General features: G+C 35.0%; 1 protein-coding gene across 3 annotated transcripts in view; it reads left to right on the top strand.

The window, feature by feature from the left end:
* Positions 1 to 10,000, top strand: part of LOC124421652 — a 255,894-nt gene that overhangs the window by 191,280 nt on the left and 54,614 nt on the right. For all 3 annotated transcript variants that reach the window (XM_046957082.1, XM_046957081.1, XM_046957083.1), the window contains 2 exons: positions 7,787 to 7,925; positions 9,760 to 9,824. In XM_046957082.1, coding sequence (XP_046813038.1) covers positions 7,787 to 7,925; positions 9,760 to 9,824 — 204 coding nt within the window. The remainder of the gene's footprint in view (positions 1 to 7,786; positions 7,926 to 9,759; positions 9,825 to 10,000) is intronic.

Here is a 10,000-nt window from a genome sequence, read left to right on the forward strand (position 1 = left end):
CTCTCTCTCCCTCTCTCTGTCTCTTTATTTAATTATAAAAAAAGCTTCGGTAGCATCGTATTTTCGTAATAACTTTGGCGTACCAAATTATTAAATTACCTGACATCAAACAGATTATTGTTTTATCATTGTATTAATAATGAATTATTATTTATTATTTGTTTCCAAAAAAAAAAAAAAAAAATTGTAATACGTTCGAACGATTTCATTTGGTTTTTATTTTCTTAAATAGAACAATACAAATATTTATTTATCGAACAATATCTATCTCCTTTTTAGTGAATTAAAAAGTAAAAGCAAATAACAACGTTCATACGTGAATTGTACCAACAGAAATGTGTTTTCTTTTTCGTACGTTCGAATTTCACGATTCATAAGCGTTACGAACAAATGTTTTTCCTTCGTAAGTAGCTTTAAAAGGTTTTGGAGAGGATTTAATCCCTCGTGAATTTCGAATGTCCTCTTATTTCCCCAAACCCCTTTCGTCACCCTCTTATCCCATAGCCTCTTGTATTTTGTATTTCACGTAACGACGATTGTAGTTTCTCGACCAATTTGATGGAATCAACGATTTTGATACCATCAGAAGGACGTCGGTTTATAAAGAAAAAAAGATAGAGATAGAGAAAAAGTGAAAGAGATGAAACCTGGGAGTAGAAAAAAGGCTTCGAAAAATGCGTGTAACATCGAGGCGCGATCGAAAGCGATACCCGTTGATTGCCGAATTCGTTAACCCTTTTCAAAGCGATCGTTCGACACGAATAGAGTGGATAGAAGAGAGCGAGAGAGAGAGAGAGAGAGAGAGAGAGACAGATAGAAAGAGAGAGAGGAGAGGGGAACAAGAGGTAAAGAGATACGACACCCTAGCTAGAACGTAGCAGATTTACACGGTGTCGTTGTATTTCTCGTTTTCCTTGTTTTTCTATCCTTCTCTCTCTCTCTCTCTCTCTCTCTCTCTCTCTCTTTCTCTTTTATCGCGCGGTTCAACGCTGGGAATTAAAAGTGCCGACGAGACGCGTCGTGACGCTGGGTAATAGTTAGTCGGGCGAGTATTTTGGCGGGTAGGATTTGAAACTTCGTATCTCCGGTCGTGTTGTTTTTCGATTCTTTAAAAGGGCTTTTTTGTCAACTACATTCCACGAGTTTTACGTCTTTGTGTCAGTTCGAGAAGCCCTTTCTTTTTTTTTCTTTTTTTCCTTTTTTTCTTTTTTTCTTTTTTTCTCTATACGAGATTTCAGATACCTCGGATTTTCGAATGAATTTATGTCGTTGAATTGCGAAAGAAATGAATGATCGAAAAAAATAATAAAAAAGTAACGATGACGAATTTTATTGTTGCAATTGTTATAACAAATATCGAAGATTTCAATTTCGAGTTCGTAAATATTATATATATTCGTAAATAATATATATATATATATATATATATTATATAATATCACTTTGCGATTCAAATTATGTATACGTAGAATGTCTAACGAGATAGTTGCTCTCTGATCAGATCGAGTCATTTTGGCACACCGTAACATCACATTCGGTTACCTCCCCTGAGGCTCTCGACGAGTGCTATTGTGCGGCCTAATTTATAGAGAAACGACAGGCCGATATAGTCAACGATAACTGCAATGACGTCAAAGATTCTACAATACTGCAGTAACCGACTGTAACGCTCAGATCACGGAAAATTGACTATCAAAGCGAACACGTACGTACATATGTAATAGAACGTGTACGAACAAAGCATATCTATCAAAGCTAAATAATCAAGAAGGAATATATCGATAAATTGAAAAGATTTAACGATATTTATAATAAATGCAAAAGAAAAAAAAAAAAAAAAAACTTCAACTCAAAGGCGAAAATTTGTGAGAAAATAAATAAGAAATGGAATATAATTCGAATAGACTAATTCAATTTATATAGAAAAAGGAATTTTCATTAAAATTGAATAGAGAGATTATTCAACCGATAGTGATGCTCATCCGATAGCAACGATGTTATTATAGATATTTTTGACAACTAAATTTCTATTTCCGCCTTGAAAATAAGAAAACTAATAATAATATCACGTTTTTTTCCTTTTTTCATTCTACAAAGCCTTTTCATTCTTTCTGCATTATATTTACAATTAACGTTACTTGCGTTAGTCCTTGCAATCATTTTTTCTAAAAACAAATGGAATTGTGGCACGAGATACAGGAGAACGAAATGACTAAAGAAAAAAAAGAAAAAAAATAGAAAAAAGAAAAACTAAGAAATGAAACGACATAGAGAAACATATGTACATATATATATATATATATATATATATATATATATATATGTATATATATATATATAGTACATAAATGTTATATGTACATGCGTATAATCAACGTGGATCGCGTGCCATCGTCTTAATCAAGAAATTTTGGCTCTGGTCACGTGACCCGCACGAAACAACTCGACCAACTAAAGGGAATTTGAGAGAGAGAGAGAGAGAGAGAGAGAGAGAGAGAGAACTTAGAAAAGGGGAGTGGTGGGTACGATGTCGCCCGCCATTCGGAGGGGTGAATTACGATCTCTTTGGGATCGTTAACTCCCTAGAGAAAGGAAGAGAAGTATATAGGTAGAGAAGAAAGCTGGAAGAGACGAAAGAGCTGCTTTATAAGGAGACTACGAAAAATAATGTCTCGTCCGTGAGAACAATTAGTATCAACGCGTGAAGGGAAAATTCTTTAAGAAAAGATGGACTATAAGTTCGTGTACAGATTTGAAGATTGCTCTTAATACCTGACCGACTTTCATAATGAATAAATACGGTCTGTAGATTTAAATGATCGTATTTTAAGATTTTCCAGATTTCTTTTTTATTTTTAAAAAGAATAAGAAATCTGGACCAATAGATTTGAATGAAGCATCTCTCATGATACGAAATCATTTTCTACTTGTCTCTTTTCTTTCTTCTCTTTTTTTCCCATTATATTGTTTCTTTTTTATTTGATTTTATTTTATTATATTTTTTATTTTATCTTTTTATTTTTTATTTTTTTATTTCTTTTTTTTTTCTTTTTCTTTTTTTTTTTTTTTTTCTTTTTGTATTTTAATACACAGATATACTTTGCATTCATACAAGCTCGAAGGGACTTCGGACTAAGCTTCTTCTTATTTTCCCTTCGGGACGAGCTCTCGCATTATTATTATCATTATCGTTCGTGTTATTATTATCGGACTGCTGTACGTTGTAGACCGTTTCGAGGGGTGAATTATATCCTCGCGGGGGTCGTTAGACTACCAGAGAAAGGAGAAGAGGTGGAAAACGAAGACGAATAAAAAGACAACGAAAATAATGTCCCATCCGTGAGAATAAAAACACTATAATTATACGTCAGCGTGTTTCAATGTATAATTCGAATCACGAGATATTTTCCCCTACTCTCGGAATCATCATAATTCGTACGATCTTTCTAAATTTATAGTAATGCTATCTGCATATCGATTTCTAATAAATAATACAATTTTGAAATTCGATTGATAAAAATTTTAAACACAATTGCGTACGATTGATTACACGAGGACCTTAAAATTCATATATATATGTATATATATATATATCGATGTTTCGTGTTAGTTTTAAAACTCTACATCGAGAAATTTCCCATAACAAAATCGTCCCCTACGAACGATCCAGGAAAAAGATTTAAAATAAAGCCGCCTTTGGGCCGTCACCTGTCACACCTGTCGGTCGCTTCAACGTCAAAGGGTTAAAAGGATAATCAGAATGAAATAAAAAGAGAGGGAAAAGAAAAAGAAAAAAATGAGAGACGGAGAGAAAGAGAGAGAGAGAGAGAGAGAGAGAAAGAGAGAAAGAAAGAAAGAGAGGAGAGAGAGAGAGAGAGAGAAATGTACATTTTTATCGAATACCAGCGGTAGGGAAATTCTACGAGGGTGCCGAACTCACTCTCCCTTTTTTCTCGCCCTACTTGGAGTCCTCTAGCACGAACAACCAGTACTACCCTCTCCTTCGTCCCTCTCGCTCAAGAGCGAGATCCTCCATCACGGACGGTGGCTGGTGCGAACTGTGATTACGGATTTCGAGTCTCGCCCGCGGATTTTACGACTTCGCCACGAATCGCGACTCACTCCCTCGATGTTCTCTCACCCATCCTTCTTCTCTCTCTCTCTCTCTCTCTCTCTCTCTCTCTCTCTCTATCCCTCTCTTCGAAAATCGGGAGAGGCAACGTACGATATACGAACCGCATGGAAATAAATAAATGCCCTGGGGGTGGTCGACATTGGTGAGACGACGATAGAAGGGGTAAAGAGAGAGAGAGAGAGAGAGAGAGAGAGGTAGTACTAGGATGCCGCAGGGGATAGAGAAAGGGGGTGCCTGTTGGTGGATTCACTCCAGTAACAGCACTACAAGCCTACGTCGTATTGATTCCGTCTCCGAAATGTACCTGATCTGGCAAACGCGCTGGATTACGATGAACCTTCGCGTTCGAGATTTTCGACAGTCATTCTTTCAGGTTCTAATTAAAGAATATCATTTTTCTTGAATCGATTTACATGAATGATCCAAGACAAAGTTTTCATTTATTTGACCATACTAACATTCTCACATAGAATTATTTATTAATAAAAATTGAATATATAAAAGTTTATTAACATTTATTTATTGTTTATCGTTTAATTCTAATTTTAATTATCTTTTGGAAAATCATTACGAGACATTCCAATCGCAAAATGTTTGTCTATGTGCTATTATAAACGTTTAGATAAACAGATTGTATCATTCTATATCAAGGGATGTTGTACATCTGTTCCCCTCTTTTTCCTCCATGAAAGATCATTCTACTAAATCGGGACTTAGTATACTTGACTTAGCTTTTTAGAAATCCTCTAATCGACGTTCAATAAATCGCTTATGCTAAGATAGCATATAACGTTTACGTACACATACTTATTTACGAATACATATAAGAGAATTACCTTGTCGCCTGCAATAAATACATCGTACTAAGTTCTATGGCTTTTCCAAAAAAAAAAAGCAAAAAAGATAGGATATAAAAAAAAATATGAAAACAGAGAGAAAATCATTTTTAAAAATCGTTATAAAAGTGAGATTAGAATTACAAAATATTGACATTTACGTTCATATTTTTATCACGTAATCATAAAATCGATCTACATACGTGCTTACGTTTGCACAAAAAAAAAAAAAAAAGAAGAAAAAGAAACAAAATAGTCTTGTAAAGTCTCAAGTTTGTTGTAATTGTTTGTTTTAATGAACATCCGAGTGAAGAAAAAAATCGTGAGATACTTTTCGAGATACTTTTTATTGCAATTGGTAAACGTCAAAAACTTTAGCTTACAATGACGAAGAAACGTTAACGTTGAAAGCTGTAATCCGCAGAGATAAAAGCCATCGGCAATTATACGAGTCAATATTATTTGTTAGTTTACCGCAAGAAACGATAACAAACCTTCTGCATCTTTTGAGAAGGAACACCAAGAGCTCTTTCTCCAACGGCTCTTCTCACGAGTATTGTAAGCAATCATCCGTGAGGATCCGCTTTAACGAAGAAAAAGTAACAATATTAAAAGGTGCGACGACGTCTTCTCGCGTAGAAAATAAAAAGAAGAAGAAGAAGAAGGAAAAGAAGAAGGAGAAGAAGAAGAAAAAGAAGAAAACATAGACTTTGATATTTTTTCCTTGTATATATACGTAAGAGCGATCCATTAAAGACATGTTAAATATAAAAGCTTCTTTAATACTGACAAATAATAGAACGTTTATCTTTCTCGAGAAAAAAAAAAAGGAAAAAAAAAAGAAAGGAATATATATATATATATATATATATATATATATATATATATATATTCGAGAAACATTCATACATTCATTTTTTCCATTCAAATATTTTTTATTCATACGATTAAAGAGATTCTCGAAATAATTTTCATTTACGTAAGATCGTTTAATCCCGTTGAACGTTTAAAAGATGTCGTTAAAAGTTGAAAAAAAAAAAGAAATAATAATAATAACATCCATGCGATGATTTAATTGAAGGATTTTTATGAAGGTTATAAAATGTTTACTTAAACGCGAGTTTAAGAGAAAACCTCTTCAAATTCGATAGCACAAGCAAACGCGTACTTAAGTTTTCATTCTTTTATCATTACTCCCTCTCCCTCCCTTTCCTCCCTCTCTTTCTTTCTTTCTTTCTTTCTTTCTTTATCTTATCTTTCTTCAACTCGTTCAGTAAATCATCCACTTTCCATGTCACGGTCTCACACAATTTTACACGTGAAAACGTTCCAGAGTAAATGACCACTTTATTCCGTTTACATCTTTCTACGCGTTAAGTACATCCCCGTGGTTAAAAAAATGAACAAACCATTTCGTTTGTACAAACGTCTTTATGAGAAAAAAGAAGGTACTTAAGCTCGTCGAAGGACGCCCTCCGCGAATAAACAGTTTTCGCTTATGCTTTCATGCAGCTTTTACACCTAGGATCGAAAGATAAAAAAGAAATGGAAAAGTAGTTAAAAAGGAACAACCACATAGACGAATTAACGACGATACCAGTTAATTTTTTTGTTTCTTTCTTTTCTTTGTTTTTTTCTTTTTGTTTCTGTTTCTTTTTTTTTTTTTTTTTTTGTTTTTTTGTTCTTTTTCTTTTTCTTCCACTCTCTTCTTTAATAATACTCCTAAATGTTCAAATGAAAATATGACGATGATGAATAATAATTTATATAAGTTTAAACGTTTAAAAAAACAAAAAATTATATCGCAGATCGTTTAAATCTATCGAAGAATGAAATCTTGAGATTCTTTGATTCATCTTTATATTGTTTGATAAAACAACAAAGATACACATGTACATGAGTCTTTATATATGTGTGCATGTGAAAACACGTTAGCCAACTCGCATTTTGGTCTTTTGGACTCGTGGACGCGAACATAGGGAAACGAACGAGGCACAAGGGACTACCCTGGATTTCGATTATCGTCGATAACTCGCCGGGATGTATCCCTTCCACGTCGACGGTAGTTCCCGGAAATTCGCCTCGCCCTTGGGATTATTCCACCTTGGGAATTCTCATCTCGGTACCGCGACTCTCTATCTCTCCTTCTCTCATATGCACGCACATATATATACACATACACACATATACAGTCATTCTCCTTCCAACAACCTTTGTCTTCGCTCCGCGTACCGATTTGTCCCAAATTACTTCATCGTGGATATTACAGGATCCTTCGCTCATCTTCCCGCTTCTATTCCATCTAAGTCACCTCTATCTCTATCTTCTTCCCTCGGAATCTTCTTCCAAGAAAGCTCCATATAAACACGCTTCCGTTTTGGCTTCGTGACAGGGATAATCGAATCTCGGAGATGGAATATATTTGTTCGCGTTCTTCGAAGGATCCGCGACGTAAGTGACAGAGAAGAGAAAATGAAAATATTTCAACATACATATATATATATATATATATGTATATGTATATGTATATGTATATATATTATATTTAATCAATAAGCTTTCAAAGTCGTTCTATCGATAATAATGACAAAACATTAATATTTATTTTCTATATATTCATATTTATTTATAATAATGATAAAACATTAATATTTATTTTCTATATATTCATATTTATTTGTAATAATGACAAAATATTCATATTTATTTTGAAATAATGAAATAGTATTGAAAATTTTGATATAACATATCGATGTATTCTATTTTTGTTTTGTTGCCGACGAAAAATTAATGTTCTTTCAATAAATTGTTTCAGAATGTACGTTTCCACCGCGTTGGGAAGGCACCTGGTTTCAAAGTGGCGTGAGGCAATCGATTGTAATATCCAGGAATGAGCTTTCCAGTAAAGGCAGGTGTCTCCACAATGAGGGGGACAAATTCCTTTTAGTCGACATGTAAGTAGTAGTTATCTTTAACGTATAAAAAGAATTCCTATGGAGTTTCGTAATCTTACTTACCGAATAAAAACAATCAAACTAATAATATATCAATAATAATAATAATAATAATAATAACAACAACGATAACGAGTACAATAAAAACAACAAAAAATCGATGGAAAACGAATATCGTTCTTTTTCAGTTGTGTTAGTTTTCGCGGATCGAGGTGATGGCAAATTTCAAAATTTCATCAATCCTATAAAGCCGCCATATCGTTCGTTCAATCTTGTCCCTTTTTTTGCAAGGATAGCTTTAGCAATGACATACGTATATATAACTGTAGTTATAACTATAGTTACGTGGGTGGATATATTTCGATATCGATATCGTTATTTTTCAATTTATCGGCGTTGGGTCGGATGACGAGCTCGCCGAGGTACTGTTTGTTTCGCAATTCGTATCGTTTCGATCTCTCGTCGTGTCATATCGCAGCCTTGCTGGCGCCTCGCCCGACGGTTGCTTGGCTCGTTCCTCCTCGTGTGTGCCGTTTTGCACTGCCCGTAGAGTTTGGCCTCGGGTCTGGAAAGGATTAAAAGCTTGGAGGAAAAAGGAAGGAGAAGTGGGCAAAGCTTGGGATACGTCGTCAAAGAAAAAGATGAGAGAGAGAGAGAGAGAGAGAGAGAGAGAGAGAGTGACAGAAAGAAAGAGAAAGAAGGTTTGGGGGTAGAGTGGAGAGAGTGCTGTGGTGTTACGTGTGGAGTTACGTTGTTCTTCTCTAATACCCGCAATATACACGTAAGGAAAAGAAAGTACGATGGAGTTGGGAGGGGATAGACGTGAGTACGTGGTAGATGAAGAAGAAGACTGTATGTGTATATGTATAGATGTATGTGTGTGCCTGTATATAGGGGAGACAGAAAGAGAGAGAGAGAGAGAGAGAGAGAAAGTCGACGTTGTTTCTCCGCGTAATGCTCGTGTCACACGAGTTGCCTCAAGTTTTCGTGGAGATTTCTATCGGCTTTCACCCTCCTCCTCCTCCTCCTCCTCCTCCTCCTCCTCCTCCTCCTCTTTCTCCTCCTTCTACACCCTTCTCCACCTTTTTCACCACGGGGGCGAGTTCAATCGATACGGGCCGGCGAGCGAGATAAAAAAAAAATCCGAGGAAACGGCCTCACGGAATACGGCCATGGACGAAAGAAAATGTATAATCGTGTGTCTCGTTTGTCCTCGCTTTATTATAATATTAAATTAATCGTTATTCAGGAATTTCAATATCTTTTATTCTTGTCAATTTTATCAAAATTATTTCACGATTTTCGTTCTCTTTCTTTCTTATCTCCTTTTCTACTTCTTCTTTCTTCTTTCTTTCTTCTTCATTATTATTATTATTTCTTTTTCTTTTTTATTTATTTATTTTCTTTTTTCCTTTTTTTTTCTTTTTTTCAATTTTTTTTTTCTTTTTCTTTTCTTTACGAGAGATATTTTCCTAATGACTTTTTCATGGACTATGCTCGGAACGATTAATAGTATATTCATGCAGTATAAAATATATATAGCACTCGGTGTAGTCGTACTTTTCAAATAGTCTTGAAAAGAATTCGAGATACGGCGAGGTGGATAAGTACGACGCAAATGAACGAGAAAAATTTCATAATCGTGATTGTGCGCCTTATATTTTTTCTCTCTTCCTCTTTTTTTTCTTTCTTTCTTTCTTTCTTTCTTTCTTTCTTTCTTTTTTTCTTTTTCCCTTACCATTCCTTGATCCTTCTTCAAGAAGGATGAAGGAGAAGGGAATAGGACATTGCGGGACTTTAAACTAAAGGAACATCGTCTTTCTCTTCGTTCCAGGAAATCCTGCTACCGCTGCGTCGTCATTCACGAGAAGCACTCCAATGTTCTCCAGTACAAAGAGAGTAAGTACAATCTGCGAGGAGAAGAAGGAAGAAAAGGCGGAGGAGGAGAAAGTGGAGATAGAGGTGGAGGTAGAAGAGGTAGGGTAAAAGAAGAAAGCTTCATGGAAAAGATGGGTGCATTCGCCGTTGTCCTCCTCCGTTCTTTTCTCCACTACGTTGTTTCGTTCTCGATCGAT

This window comes from Vespa crabro, chromosome 2 (genome assembly GCF_910589235.1).
Source record: "Vespa crabro chromosome 2, iyVesCrab1.2, whole genome shotgun sequence".
NCBI lineage: Eukaryota > Metazoa > Arthropoda > Insecta > Hymenoptera > Vespidae > Vespa > Vespa crabro.